General features: G+C 36.2%; 1 protein-coding gene and 1 long non-coding RNA gene across 2 annotated transcripts; both read right to left on the bottom strand.

The window, feature by feature from the left end:
• Positions 1 to 6,206: 6,206 nt before the first annotated feature.
• LOC136258614 (protein NLRC5-like) lies at positions 6,207 to 11,568 on the bottom strand. The gene has a single exon (XM_066051956.1). The coding sequence runs from the start codon at positions 9,393 to 9,395 to the stop codon at positions 6,486 to 6,488; it is 2,910 nt and encodes a 969-aa protein (XP_065908028.1). The 5' UTR covers positions 9,396 to 11,568; the 3' UTR covers positions 6,207 to 6,485.
• A 47-nt stretch (positions 11,569 to 11,615) lies between these two features.
• Positions 11,616 to 12,593, bottom strand: LOC136258615 (uncharacterized). Its single transcript, XR_010702882.1, has 3 exons — positions 12,162 to 12,593; positions 11,964 to 12,005; positions 11,616 to 11,893 (listed from the first exon to the last, which is right to left on the bottom strand). It is a non-coding gene; the product is annotated as an uncharacterized lncRNA (long non-coding RNA).
• Between the last annotated feature and the right edge of the window lie 13,499 nt (positions 12,594 to 26,092).

Genomic DNA, 26,092 nt, shown 5'->3' with positions numbered 1-26,092 from the left:
ACTCAGTCTCTTTCGTGACATCATAATAACCGCGAATGGTATTGTTTACCCATAGATCTATGGTTTACCGATGGAACAAAGAGCCAAATAAGGAAATATTGATACAAAACACACCAATATAGCACTTAAAACTACCTAAACCTTACAAGAAAACTGTTAATCCTTTACACAATAACACTACAAGTTACCAATACGATAGTTTAACAAATGTCAAGAATAGTACGTGACGATTTTCGCTCCAGCAATCACTCCCAACGGTCACTATGGTGAAGAACTAACTTCCTCTAGCTTCATCGTTCTATCTGGGACTATGGTAGCCACTTGTTGGTCTTTATTTTTCTCTTGCACACCACGCGACACCACTATACCAATTTCTGACGAAGGCGAATCGTACCTGGAACCGCTGCTTCACAACACCGCCCTTCGCTACACTTTTGTAGGCAGTATGTAAGGTCTCTCTTGTGGCTACGAAGTAGAATCTCCACAAAATTCGGACGAAATCTTGAGCACAGTGACAGGAACTCAAACCGGAACTTAATTTACTATCCGTAAACTTCTGCGCACTTCCGCGCACTGGGATATAAAACAGTTATATTCCGTATACTCGGATGATATCATTGTTATTACACTCGTACCGGGATATAACTATAACTTATCTATGGTGGAAGGTAGTTATTCTCAGCAGGCAGTTACATTTTTTTGTTCTATTTTTTTTCTTTGGTCTTCACCAAAACTCTAGCTATGCTCTTGATCACCAAAATTCATGGAGCCACCTATGGTTATGTTCACATCTAATGGTTGATGAACTACTAGTCTGAATGAGGCTATAATGGTTTGTGTTGAAAGATAAGCTGATTACGCTAACATAATTTCAAGACTTATAGGTATCTAGAGCATTCCAGAATACTACGTAGTTAACAGTTGCTGCATCTCATAGCTCCTATAAACATCCTTGTAACATTGCTAGCATGAAACCAGATTAAAAGATTGAGATAGTGCAATTGTTCGCCCATCACCCAAAAGGTTAAATGACTGCTCTATTAAAGTATTTCAATCTTTACCTCACTTTTGTGCTTTCTTCTCTACTATAGCAGTTGTTTTTCATTATCAAAATGTTATCAAAACATACGATTGGCTGCCTTATTAGAGTAATGTTGGAACTAATAGGTGTTCCAAAGCATAGTTTTGGGAATAATAGAAAATAAATGAAAGAAAATAATCAAACACATTGAAGAAATATTAAAGATTTCTGGTTGTTAGAAATATCCTAAAGATGTCAGCCAGAAGATTCCCACACATGTACAGCTTCAGAGATTATTTTATATGTGTTTGCCTATAGCATACGCATGTATTGATATCCTAAGAGCCTATAAAGGGATGTACTTTTTAATAATGCGTGCAAAAATGTATTAATTTATTTAATGCAAATTATATTAAACTTTTATTGGATGTTCAAATATAAGACACGTGCACGTGTGTGGTCATCTATCTAACACAATCTTGAACACAATAACAATTTCTTAAACAAAATAGTCCAAGATTATAATGTGTGGCGTACAAAAGAGAGCCTAAGTGGTCACATATGCTTGTTTCACTCTGACTTGGGTAACAAATATTGTTATTTGTGTAGGCCAAATGCACTATAATTATTATACCATTGGTGAAGAGCAACAAATTTGCAGCAGGTGAATCAAGAGAGGAGTGAAATGAGTGATCAGTAGTCATCCAACAAGTGGTCAGCCGCCTCTGTGTTTGGATACACTTAGCAAGTGTGTTATCCCAATCACTTCTGAACGATGATGCTTTACACAGCCTGTTTACCACCAGTATATAATACCCATTAAAAATAACCTAATCTCCTAGCAACTTATCAAAAAGAAAGGAAAGATAGTGTGCCTACAGTTTTCACTACTTGTATCACATGCATGCAATCGCAATATCCAAGCAATTATTCATCCTTAAATCTGTATTGTAAACACACAGTACATAACTGTACTGAATATAATACTTATTTGAAGTGTTTCAAATTCATGTACTACAATGTATGCTGTGGATCATTTTACGTTGTAAGAATTTTCGATCATGACCAATAATTGATCTATCCCATCAAATAAATTTGTATTGAAAAATTATTGCTATTAGTGCTTTACAGTGACCAGCACTGAAGGTCTGACAGCAACATGTGCTGCAGCCTTAGGATGAATGTTCCGTTAATAACTTTGCTAGCAATATTTTTTGTGGTAAACCATGGTGCTGGTTTTGTGTACCTTGTAGATGAAGCCCTCTTAAGTGGTAAAATGTATCTAAGCAATAGCTCTTGTAAAATAGCATGAACCACTTATCACTGATGTCACAAGTGATGACATGATGTGCCATGCAAGGAGCAGTACTTAAAGCATTCCAAAGTTTGACCCAATCACACTTTTTATATGAACAAATGAAACAAACACCCGATGGAGGTTTAGGAATAGTATAACAAATGACAGCCAGTTCGACAGAGTGGTCATTTAGCCCATCTGACTGCTTTCTGTGCTGAACACAAGCTTGCTAAATGTTGCACAAGACAAAATCATGATTACTTACAATAGTAGTCTTCCTTTACTGATGAATTGTTGAGTAAATCAATGTTAAAGTCTCCTGCAATAATAAAGTGCCATAAAGCTTTCAGGATCTTATACCTATTCAATTGGAGTTTATACTATAGCTAAGAGAGGAATGAAGAATATTACTGAAACAACATTGGTTATAAAAATATTTGGAAACTTTTTGCAAGAATTGAAATAGTTTGAACTGTGATATCTGCAAACTATTCATGATCTGAACTACGCAGGATTTGCTGAGAAGACCACATTTGCATGTCTCTGTCTGGTAGGCTTGAAGCCCTTGAGCCAACTATGTTCGAAAATAGCCTATCATTCATTTGAGCAATGCTCAAAAATCAATTCTATTATGCTCAAAATATACTTTTATAATCAAGATTATGCTCAAGAGCTGGCTGTTTTATTAGAGTATAATTATCAGTGTTTCCTGACTGTTGCATTAGAGGTGGTTTTTCAATCTCATTTCTGTAGGTACAATTTGCCAGCCAAGCAGCATGTTTTCTGATATAAAAGTTCAATACTTTTACTGTCGTTTTGACACACACATCAAGATGAGATTTGAGAACAAACGTGTGCATCCAATTTGCAACTGATACAGTGCTTGTACAGCTTTCACTTCATGTACACCAGGTACTATATATATTTTCAACATTAAAATTTGGTCAAAAAGCACTAAGCATTATGCCAGTCTAATTCAAGACCTACTTGATAGTTGATGTTTGGATTTTTGTCCTAAATAATGGGTCAAAAATGAGAAACAATAAAATATCCTCCATTGTGATTGGTTTTACTGCAGCTATCAAGCATATAATAAAAGATAAATTAATTGTAATGAGAAACGATTCTATATTATGAAAGAAAATCAGATCAGCTGCATAGATCCAAATGACAACTTTTCAAAATAAAATTAATGTATCTATAGCTATACGGTTAATATAAAATTACTGCAAAACCAGTGGTACATGTGAGTAATTGACAATAGTGGTAATGTGAATGGCATGTACTTTGTGCTTTCTTGGTAAGAATGCAACTCACTAGCTACCACATGTGAGTCTTGCTTAACATGTTGCCAACAACCAATCATCCAAACCAAAAAAGGTTGAAAACTTATAGGCAAGTAGAGGAACTGCCTCAAACCCAAGTGGTACTCACTGTACTGTTCCACAGTCTCGGTAGATATAATATGATAAAAACAATAATTCATCACACTGTTGGCAGATCCAGTCTTGAATTGTGTTAAGTCCTGCTGATCTGGTAAGATCTGATGAAAATTCTACACTGTGAAGAAATGAAGTCATATAAAAATGCAAGATGGAAATCCATGGGTGGTGGCACTATTGTATTTTGTGGAAACTGCCAGATATTATGATGAAATGAAATATATTTGTTAAGCAGACAACAAGATACATTTGTTATAGATTACACCGTCAAGAGCTGTACTTAGGTGATATCATGGTTTTCGTGAAATTTCCAACCCAGATGATTATTGACATCGATATCTTTATTAATTTTGACTATGGAAAATGCTATTGCTTTGAAACTACACAAGCTTGTATACTGCATGTTCTTTTGAATAGTTGAGTTAAAATTATCTAGCTGTTTGCATAGCAACCGCATACACTGAAAATGTATATATATGGTAAATTTTAATATTTGTTCCATAGTGGCTGCAATTGCTACATATATATTACTTCAAATTTGATTCATGATACATTGTTTAATTGATACAATGAAAATTTAAAAATCAGGCCATTATTACATAATGTTACTCCTCCTTCATACCCACACATGTATCTTTACAATTACACCATGATTGACCTGAAGATAGTCAAAGATTAGTACAATAATTATAAAGCTATAACCTACTAGGGGCTTCTCTATACTTGCATGAACTTTGTAAAAATGTGCTTAGGTTTATGGTACCTGATTATCCTTTCAACATAAAACCAGAACAGTATGCACCTTGCCTTACTCAGAAAACTTGAAGTTTGATCTTCTAAAGGATTATTTAGGACAAAAGACATTGGTTTCTGTAATGCTGTAGAACTGTGCCAGCATATTGATATTCACGATCAATGAATATCATTGGAATGCATGTTTTAAATATAAACACTAAGCCAGTAGAAGTAATGTTGTAGCTTAACATAAACATAATAAATACACATTAAAAATACTGCATTCTGATTGGCTAAAACATAGCAGTCATATTAATTTGCATCCAAATCGAGCTAATTTTTTTCAGCCATACATATATATATATTAATTCATTAAAATTTAATATTTTATTCTATTGTTGCTAGATAATCTATTGTTTAGCCTAGTACGCTTCCACTTTAAAATGGAAATTAATGCCTGGTAACACTAAAGGAGTGTTGAGCAGACAATTTCAATCAGATGAGCTGGAGAAGTATAATGTAATGATTATCCACTGTTAGTGGCGGTACTATTTACAGTATTTAAACAAGAAAATGGACCCTCAAAAGAAGAGTGTAGCAGATAAAGATGCAAAGACAGTAAGGGCCATGTTGCACAACTGATGACACTTACAAAGTTCATTTTTTAAGTTGTTAGCTTTGCACAAGCAGTATGTATATAATTTAGTTAGAACTTACTAGCTACCATGCACCTTGTAATTGCTCTCCTTACTTATTTACCCAGCAATTGTGTTGTAAATTGTCAGCTATCCACAATTATAATTGAGTATACAAGACCATCTGCATGCATATGATAGCTATAAAGTAGCATACACAGTACCATTCATGTGAAGTTCTGCAGACAACGTGTGATAATGTACATAAGATTTAGGTACATCAGTAGGACTATAGTGGGGCATGGCAAGGATAAAATTAATGTGTGTGCTGATGAATAAATTTATAGATACAGCTACGCAGATTATTATGTTGTGTTCTACGTTTACTCAACTAGAAATGCTTGTAAAGGTAGACCAATGTAGCTAGGTGATGGCAAGGCTAGAAGACACTGAGAAAAGGCATAATACGCATATGGTACGTATCATTGGTATGGTAAATCATACCGTACACGTATGGTATGTACAGTACCATACGCATATTATGGTACATACCATAAGCATACGGTACAAAATACTCATATGGTATAGAACAGATATAATACCTTATGCTTGATGTTTAGGCCAATATAATAAGGTTCATTGTTTCAGAGCAATCAGTGCAGGTTGTGAGGGCAGTTATTATTATTGCGGAAAAGAAAGTCTAGAAAATGTGACCTGAAGTGAAGTTAACCTTAACCTGAAGTGAAGTTAATCTTTAAACTGTCTGCCAGCCTGACCAAAGACAGTCACAAAGTTAGAGGCCAAATGAATGAATGATGGTAGCTGTTTCAACATAAGATGTGTGGGAACATTTCCACTTTGGCATTAGTATATATAGTAACAATGATGCCAACGCAGGGATTTTTACTCAAAATAACCTCAGGTACATGTGCTATACAGCCCAACCACACATAATAATATTATTAACCATAAGATATCTTAATGCTATCAACATAACGGTAGTCCGGATACAGTGCCATAAGGCAGCACTCAATTGGTGCATAGCTAATGTACATGTAATTTAATTATATCCAGTGCAAACTTCAATATTGTATTAGAATTCAATTAAATGAGTTTACACTAGAATGATAAATAAACTATTGAGTTGAATTTCATTGTGGTAAATTATGTTATCAGGCGTACAGTGTTCATATTGGTTATCAGTACTATATTAATAGTTTCGTGCACTAGAAAGCTTTTCTAAACTTGTGTTTACTTTAAGAGCTTCAGCCGCCAATTTCTTCACTACAAAATTCATTGTTATAGAGTTCTTTTATTCTTCACCCATAGCCACTGTTCCATCATCAGATATCTAATTAGATAGAATATTCTAAATTTTTACTTACTTCAACAGCTTCAGCCAATTTCTTTCCTGCTTCATTATGAATATTATTGAACTTCATGTTGAGTTCTCTTAAGGAATTGTTATTCTTTAAACAGTCACCCATAGCCACCGCTCCATAATCAGATATATAATTAGATGAAACATCAAGTTTTTCTAATCTTGTATTTACTTTAAGAGCTTCAGCCAATTTCTTTCCTCCTTCATTATGAATCTTATTCCCACTCATGTTGAGTTCTCTTAAGGAGTTATTATTCTTTAAACAGTCACTCATAGCCACCATTCCATCATCAGATATATAATTAGATGAAACATCAAGTTTTTCTAATCTTGTATTTACTTTAAGAGCTTCAGCCAATTTCTTCCCTGCTTCATTACGAATCTTATTCCCACTCATGTTGAGTTCTCTTAAGGAGTTATTATTCTTTAAACAGTCACTCATAGCCACCACTCCATAATCAGATATATAATTAGATGAAACATCAAGTTTTTCTAATCTTGTATTTACTTTAAGAGCTTCAGCCAATTTCTTTCCTGCTTCATTATGAATCTTATTCCCACTCATGTTGAGTTCTCTTAAGGAGTTATTATTCTTTAAACAGTCACTCACAGCCACCACTCCATAATCAGATATATAATTAGATGAAACATCAAGTTTTTCTAATCTTGTATTTACTTTAAGAGCTTCAGCCAATTTCTTTCCTCCTTCATTATGAATCTTATTCCCACTCATGTTGAGTTCTCTTAAGGAATTATTATTCTTTAAATAGTCACTCATAGCCACCACTCCATCATCAGATATATAATTAAATGAAATGTATAGTTTCTCTAATCTTGTATTTACTTTAAGAGCTTCAGCCAATTTCTTTCCTCCTATATTATGGATATCAGTCCCACTCATGTTGAGTTCTCTTAAGGAATTATTATTCTTTAAACAGTCACTCATAGCCACCACTCCACCATCAGCTATATAATTAGATGAAACAACAAGTTTTTCTAATCTTGTATTTACTTTAAGAGCTTCAGCCAATTTCTTTCCTCCTACATTATGGATATTAGTCTCCCTCATGTTGAGTTCTCTTAAGGAATTATTATTCTTTAAACAGTCACCCATAGCCACTGCTCCATCATCAGATATCTGATTAGATGAAATGTCAAGTTTTTCTAAACATGTATTTACATTAACAGCTGCAGCTAATTTCTTTCCTCCTTCATTATGAATCTCATTCCCACTCATGTTGAGTTCTTTTAAGGAATTATCATTCTTTAAACAGTCACTTATAGCCACCGCTCCATCATCAGATATCTGATTAGATGAAATGTCAAGTTTTTCTAATCTTGTATTTACATTAACAGCTTCAGCTAATTTCTTTCCTCCTTCATTATGAATCTTATTCCCACTCATGTTGAGTTCTCTTAAGGAATTATTATTCTTTAAACAGTCACCCATAGCCACCGCTCCATCATCAGATATCTGATTAGATGAAATGTATAGTTTTTCTAAACTTGTATTTACTTTAAGAGCTTCAGCCAATTTCTGTCCTCCTTCATTATGAATCTTATTCATGCTCATGTTGAGTTCTATCAAGCTATTGTTATTTTCTAAACAGTCACCCATGGCCACAGCTCCATTATCAGATAAATGGTTAGCTGAAATATCAAGTTTTCGTAAAGTTCTGTTTACTGTAATGGCTTCTACAAAAAATTTAAAGTACTTACTTCCAGGTAATATATTAGATGTATCGATTGTTTGTAGTATGGTATCTTCCTTAATACAGCTGGCTAGAAATTTTACCCTATACTCAACACTTCTTATTTTCTTGATTAACCAGATGTCTTCTTTGATCTCATTAACATCAGAAGTATCCACATATTCATGATCATCAAATATTTTGTACAACAAACAAAACTTTGTTGTCATAAAACAACAGTTATCATTAGTCATTATTACCTTATTCCAAGATGCATAAATGTTCATTGAAACCATGCAGTGCAAATTTTTAAAATACTGCTGAATTTTAGTATAGTCAGACTTCGTAACATTATTATATGTTGTATTGAGAACTTTTAATGAGCTCTCTTTTGACACTTCTATAATGGACATCAGTCCATTAATACCAATGTAGTTATTAGAGATATCAAGGTGTAGTAGTGATGAATTTGATGTAATGGTTTTAGCTAACTGAAAAGCTCCTTCATCAGTTACTTCATTGTGAGAAATATTGAGTTCTGATAGAGAACTAATACAGTTGAGACAATTACCAATATCCAGTGCTCCATCATCAGATAACCTATTATTAGAAATGTCAAGTTTCTGCAGCACGCTGTTAACATGAAAAACACTTTCCAATCCTTTTGTTCCTGTACTAGTAATGTGATTACTGGACACATTCAATACTTGCAGTGTTGTATTATTCTTGAGCCAGTTACTAATGGCTAACATACCATCATCACTTATGCTGTTGTTTGAAATGTCAAGTTGTTGTAGCACACTTTCAAAATCATCAATATCTTTTGTTCCTATGTTAGTTATATAATTATTGGATACATTTAATACTTTGAGTGTTGTGTTGCTCTTGAGACATCTACTAATGGCTACCATATCGTCATCACATATGTTGCAGCTGGAAATGTCAAGTGTCTGTAAGCCATTGTTTACTTGAAGAGCTTCGACAATTGGTTTTGCTTTCACACTAGTGAAGTATATACCTGACACATTAAGATCTTTTAATGTGGAATTATTTTTGAGACAATCACAAATAGCTACTATTCCATTATCAGATATGTCATTATGAGATATATTAAGTGTTTGCAATGTCTTGTTGTTACACAATCCAAGTGCTAGTAGTGATACTTCAACGTCTCCACTGAGTTGATGAGACATGTGTAATGAAACAGTTGTTGAGTCATTCGGTTTATCCCATAAAATATTAATATTTATCACTTTATCACTAGTACCATCACTAGTTGTACTACAAGGTGACAATGTTGTGTGAAGAAAGACATTTGTGAACTTTTAGATTTTTTTACTATCAACTTTTCCATATGGCAACTTAATTGTCTGAATATTAAATATATTTGCTTTTACTGCCTTAATTCCAACTTCTTCAATATTACACAGTGTTACAGTAATTGATACTAGTGCTGGATTTATTTTAAAACTTTTTTGTATGCTAACAAAGTGTTCCTCTATTCCATAGTCTCCACACAATGTTAAACTATCTAGACTACATTGTCTGATGATCACACAATACACACCCCATGGGGAACAGTCATTTCCACTGAGGTCAACATACTCCAGTGATGATGTTGTTTCTACACTTTCAATTATAAATGCCCATTCCAATATCTCCAAGATGGCAATTCTCTAATTCTAGTACCTTCCATGTGATTGAAGAATGAGACAGGAAGGATGTTAATGATGAAATGTGATTAGGAAGTAATGTTACACTTACAATGCTAACTTTACCATCCTTAAACATTGAAGAAATTATGCCTGGTACTTCTGTCTTATTCTTAGCCTCCATGTAACACTGAAATACATGTAATCGCTTCCGCTTGTCTTTTTGAATAGAACCCGATACTCTCAAACTATCTTTTCTTTTATATACTTTCCCTTCACTAATGAAATGGACAAAATGGTCTGAGTTTACTCCATTAATGCCAACATACATCATCCACATAAAATTAAAATGATCATCCCAAAACGTATCTTTCATCAGTGATGACTGCACCTCATCACTAAGGGTAGAAACATAGTAAGCAGCTAAATATTCTTGCATTGTGTAGTGAAGGAAATTAAATGAAGTGGTTGTTCCTGCTCCTTCTTGAGGATAATGTTCTACAGCTTGTAGTAAACCAAACATGTTAATAGCTCCTGGTAGCTATGTCATTAATGTCAGGACACACTTCTTTGATCTCATCAAAAGTAAATACTAACTGATTTTCCTGTAATCCTTTAAAAGCAAGCTGTGACAATTTCACAACAGTATCAAGAAAGGTTTAGGTATATCTGATAATTTGTACACTACACCACATGGAGTTAGTTTCTGTTTTATAAATCGATATATTGTATGAACAATAAAGGATTCATTCATGTCAGTTAGCGTTTCAGGTAAATGACTCTGATGTTGGAACAGGTACAAGAGCACTGCTAAATGACGAGGAATATAACAAAATCCATTAATTGTGGGTTGACGCTTGAGATATTTATAAAGTTCTGGTATCTTATCAGGTGAATCTTTGAGTGATTCTGAAATGTACAATTCTCGCTCTTCTTTGGCAAATCCAAGGATGTCAATTCTTCTATCAACTCGGTCATGTAGAAACATTGTAGCACTTGGTCTAGAAGTTACAACCACTATGGCTTCAGTTAGAACAGTACCAGCAATGAGCTTTGCAATATAGGAACTCTGTCGTAATGAGGCTGGATATTCATCAAATCCATCGAACACAAAAGCCACACCTTTTCCACATGTCTCCTTTAAGTACTCACTCAAAAGAAAGGCAGTGTTACAAGAGGTGTAAACTTGAAGAAGATGCTGAATAGTTTGGATTGTGTGTAGACTTGGATCTCTAAGGTAAATCAATAATAGCAAATCAATTTCTACCAAGATTTCACCAATGGCCCAACAATATGATATTTCCTTTGCTAACACAGTTTTGCCTATACCAGGTACACCCTCTATTAGTATACTTTTAGGAAAATCATTGGAACTGGAACACTGTGAAAAAGGTGGGATATAATATGGTATTTCCAGTGGCTTATTGAATACAAATAAGCCTTAATATAAACCCTGTATTATACTCATGTTATAGTTTAGTATAATGCATACTATACTATTACATATATGGTTTCAGTTTATTTACCACATTACCTGAAATAGCTTATATCGAATATAATACCCACACTATACCATCACATATATGGTTTCAGTATGTTTAACACATTAACTAAAGCCTTACATGAGATTGTTAGTATAATACAGGTTATATCAAGCTTTTTTGTATTCAATAAGCCACTGGAAATACCATCTTATATCCCTCTTTTTTCACAGTGGAACCTATATCATTGTTTGAATGACTTGTAGGATTTGATATGTCTTTTGTTACCCTGGAGTGATCAAAACACGTTTTTTTTTTTTGCGGCAGGAGGCTTACAATGTGATGAAACTACCTTGTCTATTCCATAAGAACCTTCCTTATGTCGTTTAGCTATTTCAAACAATTCTTGTCGTGTTCGTCCACCTCTGTAATGCATAACTGCAACACTAACAATTGATTTAGGTTGGTTGGGTGGCCATTCTGCTCCAGCAGGTTTGCATCTGTTCTTTTTGTATGTAGTGCATAAATTGTTGTGTAGACCATCAATAACTACTGGCCCTGTGAAAACAAAGAATATAGTAATATGGATGTATATACAAATGTACACTGCAGCTACGTAGCAACTTACTTTTCGAACTTTGGTGAACAGTAGATGATTGCAAGGAATTTCCTAATGAAAGAAACACTGCATGAAGTTAAAGTTTCTATGACAATATCCAGGAGCTCATAAGTGCACTACTGTATGTGCTTATTAGCTCTTACTGGATATGATTTTATATAAGGGTGGGAGGAATCTGTACAATATAATGTTGAACATTGTGCTCACCTGTCTGACCATTGGATTGCTCATGGTTTAGTTTACTAATAATTTCTTCTGCTAAAATTTTCACTGTGCTGTTACCGCTATAATTCATGATTGATAGCAACAACTTAAACTGTTCTGTCTCATTAATGTTAATAGATGGCTCAATTACAGCATCCAGAAACTTTGTAGCCTTTTTTGCTGATGTGGATAATGACATAATACTTGCTTTCAAATCACCAGGTAAGAGCTTGTTTCCATATAAATTTGCTAAGAACAAGTTATCATCCATTGGCAATAAGCACACAAGTCTTGGATAGTAGTGTTGAAATATTTTCAACAGTGACATTGATCTGGGTAAATAGACCATTCACATACAATGAACAGAAATGTACAAGCAATTTCTTGAGCAGCCACCAAACCTTATGATGTCATAGTCATTTTCTGAAACTATTATACAAAATGTGTGTGTAGTTATAAGATTCTATCTATATTACATTTTGTGTATCATACAGTACTGTATACTAGGGATCATGGACTTTTGGGCTTTCTTACCCTTCAAAACACCCAAAAATAGCCTCACTTTCATTCAAGACAACTTAGTGATATTGCATAACCAAGCCCAAAATGCCTTCAGAGCCCAAATCTTTCCAACAAGTTTCTATGGAATTTAAAAAATTTCCTATTTAATTGAGTTTTCTACTTACTGAAAAACTAACTACAGTACCATCCAAATGCAATGTTGTCTCACGAAGTGTGAGCAATTTAAAAAATCACTAATTAAAGGGCATGGCACCTGTTTTGCTCACAAGTATTTACCCCGTTTTGCTTGGGATGAATATGAGTGAGTGAAAGGATGCCACATCCTTTAATTAGAGTTTTTAAACACTTGAACTCTTGCAAGATGACGTACTGTATTTGGGTGGTACCATAACTAACTAACTGAGTAATGTATTCAGCCAAGCATAACGGAACAATGCATAAGACTAGGGAAATGAGTTTTTCATTGTTCAACATCACCTTATCCCGAGACTTGACTTTCACCCAACTTAGGGTCTGCAAACCAAAAAATCAAATTTTATGAATTGATCCCCCCCCCTACAAAATAAGAATGTGGGATGTTCATCGTAGTATACCATTGCTAGGTCCACCATGAAACCGGAAGCATGATTGTTGTCTTACAGAAATATCGAATTTTATATCTTGCGAGACATAAATTTATTTTTAATATTTCGTGCTCCACACAGATGGCCGGATGAAACTTGCTACTTAGCCAGATCTTATCTAGAGTTGTTGTAGTTAGAAAGTACACACAGTAATAAGCAAATGATTTGTTTGATTCCCAACACAGGGCTGCTTTCTTTCAATAATCACAAAACGAAGCACGATTTTTCAAATTCAAACTGCCCTACCAGCCAAGACTAGTAAAGCCAAATATTCTTCACAGTATTCTGATAAGGTTGGGTGCATAGTCTATCTATACTGTTAGCTTGGAAAGGATCTGAGACTTAATTCTCACCATCTGCATGGGTGACGAGTGTCAAAATTTTTGTGCTTCATTTCACAGGATTCTCTCAATGATGCTGAAGTCCTTTCCAGCACTTCTGATGCTGCACTGATCACCTAATTTTGTTTAGAATGATGATAAAAGATGGAACAAAATGTTTGGCAGTAGTAGCAGTCATTCAGACCTCTCAACTTGGAACTGCAGTTAACCTTGAGACACCCCGAGTGCATGGTCTCATGCAACAGTGGGGTTCACGCACACACACATTTTATTAATAAAGAATGTCAACAAGCATGAACTAGCTATACTGCATACATACTGCTGTTATTCGCAGCTTATTCCTACGCTCTATGGTGTGTCAACGCACAAATGGTCCGGGCATATAAGGTCCGGGCGGACCATTTATGCTGTCACAAATGGTCCGGCCGGACCACTTGTGCTTACATAACTGGTCTCCCCGGACCACCCATGCCAGTGCATAAATGGTCCGGGCTGAACATAAACGGTCCACCTCCTGGACCAGTTTGCCGTGCATGCACCCGCCAATTATGCTGGCGTGGGAATTTGCAGTGTAATTATAGCTATCTGAAGCATTTAATATGGTTGATGCTACACTGAACGTAAATATTAAATCCTTGCTCACAACGTAGTTCCTGAAAATGTATGCCGGAATATAAAAATTGACTGACACTCTATAAATTAGAAATAATAAAGACAGTTCAGGTTTCATGTTTAAGGACATCTTCAGGTTTCATGTTTACACAGGACATCTTCAGGTTTCATGGTTCCATAATAAAGACATCTTCTATGACATCTTCAGGTTTCATGTTTATGCAAAATTAATAGTGTCAGGCCATAGCTTATACATTTTTCTGTAAAAAGAAATAATAAATCATATCTATGCTTTTTTCTTATCCAATCAACTTTTGGGTGACTTAACATGTGGCTAGTTTCAGCAGCTTATTTGTAGCTGTTATATATTACTGAAGATTTACCAGACTGCTGTACGTTGACTGTTCTATTAGAGTATCTCGATCTTCATGTTATTATAATTATTGTAGTGTACAATTATGGTTGCCCAGGGCCTGGGATCCAAGTGGCCCTGGTTCTGCCTAGCCTCTGTCAAAGAGACGTGGCTGAAACTATGTACGGCAATAGTTATATGGTACGTATACGTAGCTATAACAATTATTTTTGTCACTCAGTATAATATTATACTATGGGCTATAGCTAATCTGTGATGACAAGTAGTGAGTCTAGTGACGAGTGGCTTAGCTTTACCATTGACATTAATTTTATAACCCGGACCAGTTTTGCTCGGGTAGGACCATTTTTGTTGTCACAGCTGGTCCAGCCGGACCATTTATTTCGAACATATGTGGTCTGGCCGGACCATTTATGTACCCGGACCAAATATTTTGTTACAGGTGTTATACACATAGAATCTAAGCAACCTGGAATTCCAAGCATGGCATAGTATCACATGAATCATACGTCTGCTTATTCAGCTTTATGGCTATCTTTGTGATGATTGTAGGTATCACTAATCCTTTCACTAGGTCCGAATCTGGCCTCTGCTCTGGCACGTGATATATTTCCCATCATCTATCTTAGTAACCAAGTCCATTCAAAGTTGATTAATGCTAGAAAAACTTATTTACTACTAAACAAAAACGAGAAGTCACCTTACCATGCTGTAATACAGCCATGAGTTACAGGTTGGCTCCAGTCTTCTATAGATTTGAGCGCCATAAATTTTAAATATTTATCACGTGAGTACCATTTCTTATATTGAGTTTACGAAAAGTTTTCAATTGTGGGTTTGAGTTTTATTTATAGGCGAAAACCTTGAGAATTCTTGAGATCTGGAGCGCGACCTTGAGAAATTAGCACCTGACCGTGAGACCTTGAGAAGAGGCCCAAAAACTTGAGTCTCACGGTGAAGAGTTGAGAGGTCTGCACTGTGACCAGGGGCGGATCCAGAGTTTGGAAAGAGGGGGGGCACCTTTCTGAAAAACAGTTGAAGACCAAAAAAAAAAAAAAAAAAAAAAAGGTCACAACAATAATAGCTAGTTATCCTTACCAACTATATCACGTCTGTTATGTAAAATAAAATCCTATTTATAGCTTCATAGGTAAGCTACACTGCCTCATGAACATTGTGACTGCTTTATTAGAGTAATTGACTGCTCTATTAGAGTATCTCGATCTTGTATGCAATTTCTTGAAGGGGGGGGGGGCATTTGCCCCAAATGCCCCATCCTGGATCCGCCACTGGTGACAGTCATTGTTTCTGTGATTCCATGTGATGTAGAATTCCAGGAGCTCGCCAGGAGCCCTACCTAGCTCAATTCGAAAATGAAAGATTTCGTACCTTTTCCAGTGTATTTTGCAACATGATGGTGCTGTAGGGTGATCTAGTAAAGATTTGAAGTCACTATGTAGCATGAGAGGTGAAGTCCGATTTAGTTTTCCTCCAGTGCTCTAGAGCTTCGAACGACGGGTGGAGGATATCAATGAAATAATAATTGGGGGGTGTCTTTTACGGACCGGATCGGGCAAAATTTTTTTGGGCACACTTTGGACTCAGAAATTTTCACGCATTATTTTTTTTTCCGGATAATGTTGCGCATGTTATACCGGATACTAACCTGCTCTGGTACTCACGTTGCCAGGGCACGTTGCTCTAAGCTAACGCCGTCAGTCATCAAGATTAACACTATTCTATAAAATAATTAATAATACACTACCGATCTCCATCCCCTCACATTATCAAAGAACTCAATTTTGTACCAGGCAACATCACCCCCAATCATTTCATTCTGCCACAAGCAACCCTCAACACCTATAAATATAGTTATTATCCTAGAACTGTTAAAGACTGGAATGAGTTGCCAATTAATATAATAGAATCAAGAAATTTGGATGAATTTATTTACGTACTTAACCTTCACTACTGTAATTAATTATCAAATTGCATGTATGTATGTATGTATTTGATTGTACCATTTGGGGTTTTCACCCCCTGGGCAAACCAGCTGAGCTGATCACATCACAGAACTACTCACAGCCATTGTTGAAAGTGAGTATGAAGCATTTTGTGTTTTAATTCTTTTTAGTAACCAACACCAGTTTGATGGATGTGTCACAGTGCACTGAAGTGTTAACAGTAGAAGCTGGAGTATTATGCACCTATCAATATTATCCCCCACCTCCCCCCTCCCGGGTATAAAGGGGAAATGGGTGGGGATTTGACTTTTTGAAAAATCAAATACTCCACCCATGGGGGCACGACTAGTGGTCAAATCCCCACGTAGTATGACTGCAATACACTTCAGGAAACAGTTTATGTAGCTTGCGGTTTAACAAATGCCAAAAATTTAGAACGATCAAATACCCCACTATTGGGGCAGAATTTCAGATCAAATCAGGCCAAAATCTCCCACTAATCCCCTAGTAATCCCGGGAGGGGGGTAGTGGGGCTTAACATTGATAGGTGCATTACCAACTCTTGGTGTTATGAATACTGTAGTTAACTGAACAAGCCCTTTAGTGTCGGTTTTGGTTCTGAGCAGACGGCAATTGCCAAGAAACATTTTTGATTATGTCATGGTGCCATCCTATTACAGAACAATGTGAATCCTTTTACTTCCAATACGAAGACATGGTATGTGCAAGTTGTGACAGGCAGCTATTTATTTATAACAATGTTATAGCCATCACAATAGGAAGTAACGTTTCCAACTCAGATGTTTCTTGCCCTACAAAGATGGCAGTGCTGACTTTGTGTATATTTTACATAATGTTTTTATCACTGTGTCATGTGATGATGTGGTCATGATTATGTGCGATGATCTGTGATCACGTGTGTATTGAGTACGATATTCGTTATTGCTAGATGGATTCACATTGAGATTCTGAGCGAGTGATTGTAACCAAAGAACTCCGGTCTGAATGAGGTGTGGAACAAGCCCATTTCTCACAGTACTTGAATACAGCCGAAATGAGTTTGATGATGTAATACAGGAATAAAGATACGAAATTCAACAATCTGGCATTGCTGGACTGTGAACGTGCATTTAAGGATGGAGACTACAGGAAGACATATTTAAAGTTGGAAGCACCCTTGCAAAACTAATTGATGAGGGCTATGGCCTATCCTTGTTAAACTGAGAAAGTAAACTCAAGTGTCCCTTATTCTATCACAGTTGTATTTTTGATGTATTGCATAGAGTATGTATGCTCACTACGTTGGCTGTTCCACCCATGTTTCTGCAAGCCTATGTTTGCAGTACTGTATGTGTGTGTATCTAAATACTCGTTTATCACAAGACCATATTATATGGTTTCAATCTAATCCTAAAGAAGGCCGATACAGAGTATTCCATACCCCCTACATCTTATCTGATTATCAGTGCACTTGCATTTATCAAGTGGTACATGAGTTGTTAATCATGTTGTGTATACACTTTTGCTAGCACAGGAACTGAATACATACACACCCACCAAAGGGCTGCAGTAGTGTTAGTGTAGTAGTGCAAGTTATTTGTAATAAGTAAGCAGTTGACATTTTAAATGCACTTGTACACATACAAGTATTTTAATTGCTACTTATACTTTAAAATGTACTTGTCCTTCACTGATTTAAGTATGCCTAGCTAATGACTATAAAGAAGTTACAGATTCACATCTATTAAGCATATGTTTGGCCAATTTTGTGATAGCGTATCGTCAGACTTGATTAAAACAACTGGTAACGAAGTTATGCCATACACCATTGATATCAGTTCTTGGATACATCACAACTGAGCACTTTTCATCATGTTGCAGTGGAATCAATGCCTCATTTTATAGCTTTAAGATAAACATTTTAAAGCGTACCTACTTTTCATTAGGCTGTGAACTTGAAGTTTATCTATTTTTTATTACTTGCATCAACGTTATAATTGGGTTGGGTCATCCAGATTATCTTCATCATTTGGGTCGTATTTTGTCTGGATCGAATGGGTCTTATACGCTTTCCAGTTGAGATGTGAGATAAATTAACAAAGTATTGATGGAAATGCAGTTGTATGTACTCAAGAAACTTATATTCGAGAATGCGTCTTTAGGGATATGTGGAACAGCACCCACTTATCGGGACTGTATGCTACTGTCTATTGGCATGCATCTTTGGTATTATGCCCATATAATATTAGGATTGAAGGTTGTTACTTGTAGGCAACTAGTCTGACTTTAAGCAACGGAGAAAACACCCACATATGGGAATTGCAGGTTGCTGCAGCTGTCATACCTAATTAATTGATTATGAGTGTTAAAATACTCTTTGGTACAGCTATATACTTGTCTCCTTGCAGATGATCCTTCCTATAGTGTAATGATCTGTACAATAAATGTAGGATTAACTAGTGGAACTTTAGGATAATGGATATTATGCCAAATCTATGCTAATTACTATTTCTTTTACTAAACCCAGTGCTTGACACTTGTCTTTATTGTGATTGAACTGGGGTCAATCGGTTCAGCAGTACTAACCTACTTACAAACCTAAATTTTATTCCTGCAGACATTGTTGAATGGATTTCCCTATATAATAATATAAGGAATTCTGCTCAAACACAATTTTTCCTTTTTTGTCAGTACTATTTCATTTAGTTGGTCTCAAAGTGTCCATTATATGGTAGTTCTACTGTATACAAGTGCACTAGGTCATGATCTGGTTACATATCAGCCAGTAAGAACTTGCTACAATAGATTAACCACACATGTATCAGTTTATACTGTACAAGGACATAGATCGTAACAAAGAGAGGAAGCCAACACTCAGAAACAACAGCTTCACTGTCAACAGAAATCCCTTAATACTCTTTAGATGTACCCTCAACTACACATACACACCATATATCTCGATAGCTGTCTGACTGAACAATAACATGACACGCATAACCAAATGCATTTCTGCCTTTTCAGTCTATTCATACTCACTCATGTTTTAACACGCACTGTCAAACTGGTAGTTGGCTGTTTCAGTACACAAGCTCCATCATACTCACACACTCAGTTTCAGCAATGACTGTGAGGAGCTCTGTACTGACAAATCAGTGGAGGCTGTCAATCACAATGTGTGAAAACGTTCTGCTGCTAAAAAATGGCATGAGAAAAGAGGGCTCTTAATTAGGCCTCTTAATTGGTCTCCCCTTAAAGTCATCCTCTCCCTCCTTTTGTGCTGTCAGCCTGGCAGGGAACACGACATTGTGACCAATGTGCACGTCAGTAGCAAGTTAGTATCCCGTACAACATGTGCAACATTATCTGGAAAAAACAATGAATAAATTTTTCTCTAAGTTGAAAAGAAATTCGCCCATACAGGTATACCCATATTGAATTTCCTATCTTTGTTCCTATTGTGGAAGTATTAAATCATCAAACTCATCTCGGCTGTATGCAATCACCAAGAAAATGTTCCACAGATTGGGGTTCTTTGGTTATAATCACTCGCTCAGAATCTCATCTAGAAAATAAATTAAGAATATCGTACTCAATACACGTGATCACAGATCATCACACATAATCATGACCACATCATGAATCAGTGATAAAAAATTATGTAAATATACAGAAGTCAGCACTGCCATCCATAGGGAAAGGAACATCCACATTGTTCAGTAATACACAATCAAAAATGCATCTTGGCAATTGCTATCTGCTCAGAAACAAAATCGACACTAAAGGGCTTGTTCAGTTAACTACCATGGTGTTCATAACACCAAGAGTTGATAATAAATACATTAATAAAAAGAGTTGGTAATACTCCAGCCTCTACTGTTAACACTTCAGTGATAACACTGTGACACATCCATCAAACTGGTGTTGGTTAATACTAACAAGAATTAAACCACAAAATGCTTCATACTCAGTTTCAACAATGGCTGTGAGTAGTTCTGTGATTGTCTAACGCCAGACTGGCACTGAGCCGGGTTGCCAATCACGACTATGATATGAGAAAACATTCTGGTGCTGAAAAAACGGCAGAACGGGAGAAAGAGGCGTCTCCCCCTAAAGTGATTTTCACCCTCCCTTTGTACTGTCAGCCTGGCAGGAAACACAGCTTAGAGCAACGTGCCCTGGCAATGTGTGTACAAGATCAGATTAGTATCCGGTATAACATGCACAACACTATCCGGAAAAAAATAATGCGTGAAAATTTATAAGTCGTTATTATTATCTACTTTACCAGTTAGGCACTGGAGGGTGTACACAGAAGGCAGAGCCTGTTCGAGGTGTTTACCCATAGCCTAGGAGCCTAATCGAAAATCTTTGAGCTAAATATCCTAAAGTGAAACGGGACAAATACCTAGAAGGGGTGAAAAAAAAGCCAACCCCATCGTGACTTGATCTGCATGCAGGCCACCCAGATTCCGGCCAGTCCAAAGTGTGCCCAAATCGCCCGGACCGGACCGTCGGACCGGAAGCTCCTGCTTAGCAAGCTAGGTGTTTAGAAGGTCTATTTTACGGACCAGACCGGAAGGGGTATAATTAAGGCATGCATGCACGTACGCGTGGATCGATGCTTTCATGATCGCGCGTACTTTTTAAATTCCGTATGCAACGCTCTATAGGCTGAAAGCTTGTGAGAGCTGCTGTTTTCGCGGGTTTTCGGGCCCCATCAGTGGTCAGTAGCTATCTCAACATAATGTAGTGTGCCATTGTTTCAAAGTGGACAAGAGTGAAGATTTAGCCGTACACGAAGCGTCTTAAGATGGTTAAAGCTTCAGTACAGGTGATTCAGGGACAGAGATAGCAGATTAGCCATGTGCAATTAAGGCCATGTGTGACTTCTCTGGGAGCGGGTATATTTTAAATTAATTATTTAATTAATTAAATTATAAACTAAATTTGGATATAGAGGCGTAGCCTGTGCATCAAAATCACACACACAATTAAGTTATTCTATTCTTATCCTCTTTACCAGTTAGGCACTGGAGGGCGTACACAGAAGTAGCTATAAATATCATACATTATATTACTATAGTGTCTGAGCCAGTCTGAGCAAGAAATTTTTCGGAAGGATGGTTAGCTGTTGCTGCATGCCAGAGCCAAAACATTGTTTCAGTGTGTATATGCACATGTAACCAACGGCAGACTGATTCAGCATTGATCAAATTATATTTAACACTTTTTCTTCTGATACAGATCAAGGAAAATTGGCCAGTCAAAAATAATAGCTATGGCCTTTTTTATAATACTTGCAATTGTGTTTTACGTACATATAGCTATAGCATGCTAGACTATAAAAAACTGCTGTAATATTACTGGAAATCTGACCATGCGGCATTGCATAGTGGTATCAAAATAGAACAAAATAATTATAACTTTCTGGCAGAGTTCAAGAAGGTTCACAAATGTGTGTGGTTTACAATGTGTGTGACACCAGATGGAAAGGACATGTGTACAAGTCTTTTTAATGCTTGACTTGTTAAATTAGTCTGATTCATGTGCAACACCACAGTGTACATATAGCAGTCAAGTTTCCACATGAAACTTATAGATCAGGGTGTTATAATCACTCAAAGATTCAAATCACACAATGGTTACAAAAAACACACAGGTACATCCCACTTCAAATGAAACACAGCAGCTGAAACTACAGCAATTCTTACAAAACTGAAACTAAGTTTTATTACATCAAGGTGCATGTGATTTGGTGTAATTACAATTAATAATGTGCGTGCATTATTACAAGTCATTCGCTATATCTTCTTTAATTGACAGAGTAATTATAATTAAATAGTAAATAATTCTGATACCTTTTATAGGTTTGGTACAATTGCGTCTTGGGTTACGACGTGAGGGAACAGTCTCTGTTTTTGGGTCTTCCCCAGATGGTCCAAATGGCTCAGTGTCAGTGGCTTCTTGATGTTGTCTTAAATGGTCTTGATGTCTCCTCCATATCATGTCCCCATCTAACAAGCAAACTTTAAATGACAATGGGCCACTCATGATTGGGTGTAGTTATTACAATTAATGTACGTACAAGTCACTATACTCAGGGTTTCTGATAAAGCATGCAGTGATTACCACAGGAGCATGGACAAATTGCAGTATTATCAATGCCAGCCAGTTTACCCTGTGCAATCAGTCAAGATGTTTTAATGGACTCACAATGAACTATATACATACTCAGCAGTCAGTGCTAGTTGCAGGTATATCCAAAAAATTAATGCTACGTGATGGTGACAGCATCACTGGCTAATTGCCAGTAACCTGACCAGGGTTACATATGTTTATGCTATATAGCATGTAGCTAGCTCTCATGTCTGAGCTCAAATGACTTGTTTGTGACAGACAGCGAGTCCATGCATATTCTAAATTTTGTAGATGTGTATGCATACGTGAGAATCTTGATGACTGTGCATGGCATATAAATTGTTAGCGTTACATGTTCTGTTGCTTTGTACCTTGGTTGACAACCTGGATCTTTACTTTATGACCAGCTGTGGGAATTTATTGAAATGTCTTCAAAATTAGCAGTATAGTTTTCAATGTTTGAACTTTCCTATAGTAAAGGAAACTTCTATAAGAAGAGGGCATTTAAAGTCTGACAGCAAAGCAGTGTGATTCTACATTCCAAGGCAACCAGATATCAGTGATCTGATGAAAAGTGGTACCCTCGGTGGTAGCTACTATGGCAACAAAGATCATGATGCTTGGAACAGATTTGTTCCTTGCTTACAAATTCAGGCTGTGCTTCAAACCATTATCTATTGTTACACATGCTTGATCATTTGGTTGTATGAAAAGCTTTCAAGCTGCTACATGTACAGACTGATAATATATTGTTGAGTAGCCACTATTTACAATCATTTGATTTGTTCTAGCTATCACTAAAGACAAAGAGGCTGACAAACTTTCTGCTTCATCTTTAGTTGAAACTGGTTATGGTCTTAAATGCCCAATTAATCCTGAGAGTCGTACGCTTGGGAAGAAGGTTTGATAATAAGCACAGACCTTTATTGGTCTGTTTTGAGTGTATAGATGACAAGGCCATTGTCGTTTCTCGTTCATATTTACTACGCCACCATGATCAGTTTTAAAAGGTCTTTGTAGCCTTCCAGATAGAACAAAGATTGAACGTGAAAAGCACAAAAGGTTGGTCACTGAACTTAAAAAAAGGAAATCTCAGGGTGAAACTGGTTTGATGATCAAAAATGGCAGCATAATTGTTAGCTAGATCTCGTTGTATGGAACCCCAACCCCTTCAATCCGAAGATCAATTGTAGATTTGTAGTTAATAGATAGTGTCACATGAAATGAACTGTAATTAGTATAGGTAGTATAAGTAGATTTTGTACATTAGCGTTATGCCCTCAATGGGTTTTGCTAATTAACAAATAAATAAATGGTTGTGCAGACGTTGGCGTATAATGACAAAAGTTGTCTTTATGCCTAAAGACAAGATTTTATGCCAATCATTTCTTTAACCCTAAAGACAAGATTTTATGCCAAGCTTGTCATTAAGTACTTAATGACAAGCTTTTATGCCACTGTCATTAAATGCATTGTGAAAATACCTTTACAGGGAAGTATACTATAAAGGGAAGATTTTACGCCAAGCAGTTAAAAACAAAGAATTCACATGACTATCCTTACTAATCACGTGATGCCTGCCTAATATTACATAACTGTACCTGTAGGTATCCGTATTCTACCATTTCATCATGCTTTCACTGCTGTTTCATTGTATGCTTTATGTCCCTTTCCTTGCTTTCTTATGCCACAGAAGTTAAACCAGTGGATGATAACAGTGTGTAGAATAGGAATGCATGTGCTTTTATTAGAATAATTTTTTTGCAGCAGATCATGTGATCATTGCAACTGTCATGCCATAGATTGGAGATAATTTTAGTGCATGAAAAGAGTGTGTACTGAATAGTTGTCTTGAAAATACAGTTCTACAATTATTGATCAAGACCATAGCTCTAGGAATACAAATGTGTGCATTTATTAGAGTTTCCAACACTGAAATTTCCTACTCAATTGGTGAGAAGTTAAGTAGTGGTTGAATGCAGGCAAGATCTTGGATCCCAGCTGTAACTGTCAATTTTCTTTATCATGAAACGTAATTAGTAGAAGTATAATAGCTTTTAACACACTCTAATTGGGTCAGTCATAGCAAAGATATTCATTTAGAAATGCAAACATGGATCAAAACTCTGCATGGTAACCATCACTTTTGGAGGGGGAAGGTACAAATTGCTAAAATGTGACGGATTTGCGAAAAGGAGTCTTCCATACACATCCAATTTACGAACTTTGGTAATTCATAACTACAGATTGGCACTTGGACAGCAGTGAGCACCAACATACTGTAGGTTGATGGATGAAAAAAAATTCAGGTTTGTATTTGTCTTGAACACTAAGCTAAGATCATATAATCAGATGTGTATGAAAGACCCCTTTTTCACAAATCTGGTCACAAATATTGTCAATCATGCCACTATTCTATACCATGCGATTTTGCCATTTCCCATTCAATAATTGAAATGTTTATTCCAATAATTGAGTCAATCCAATAATTGACTGCTTATGCTACAAGGATGAAAGATACAGAATAGAATCCCAAACCCAGTGGTGACTTGCTAAGCAACATGCAATTCTAGGCAGGCGCCAAGGGAGTCACAAATGTATTTTCGTTATTATGGATTTGGAACCTTGCGCCTTCAATGGTACTTGGTGTCTGTCACTTTAAAGTCTGTGGCAGTCTAATATCTGTTTCTGCTTCAATGTTGAACACCAAACAATAAAGGAAACAAGCCAAGGCAAAACATTAAGGCCAGCATTCACTGAAGACACCAAAGTAAAACACAACACAGCTACTGTTGAACTTGATGGTTGAACTGTTGAGACTAACTCGTGATTTAAGTGGATATAGCAATTGTACTGAAAGCAGAAGTTAGTGAGAATATAGTCCAGAATAATGTACTACCACCTAGTAAATTGATAAGATGCATAGTGTGCTACATTGGACTTTGAGCAAGCCTTTCATCACACTATATAGCACTATCTATAAAAGCATTCAGGATATCAAGAATAAAGCAAAGAAGATTTAGCATTGGCAGGGAACTGGTTTCACTGTTATAATTAGTTGCTGTAAAACCGTTAAATGACCATCGTGTGTTGAACTATCAAACAATCTGTGTGCATTTTTACAAAATAATTCATAACTCTTGTGTTACACAAGTTTAATTTACATGCTGAAAATTTGCATGGATGCCAGTTAGGAACTCATAGTTACATGGGAATTTTATCAAATTTTTGATGGCTTTAGAATTTTAGCCAGTGGTCAGATAATCTTCTGATATGTGAAACACGAATACATGTGAGCTCTGATAATTGTTACTGGGTCTGTGAAATAGGGCAAGTGAGCACATGATTTTTGCCTACTTTT

This window comes from Dysidea avara, chromosome 6 (genome assembly GCF_963678975.1).
Source record: "Dysidea avara chromosome 6, odDysAvar1.4, whole genome shotgun sequence".
Lineage (NCBI taxonomy): Eukaryota > Metazoa > Porifera > Demospongiae > Dictyoceratida > Dysideidae > Dysidea > Dysidea avara.
Note: the sequence above shows the minus strand (reverse complement) of the source record. Positions and strands in the feature narration are given on the sequence as shown.

Bases quoted from the DNA above. Each gene is read 5' to 3' on its own strand.
- LOC136258614 (XM_066051956.1), bottom strand. From the start codon at position 9,395: ATGTCTCATCAACTCAGTGGAGACGTTGAAGTATCACTACTAGCACTT.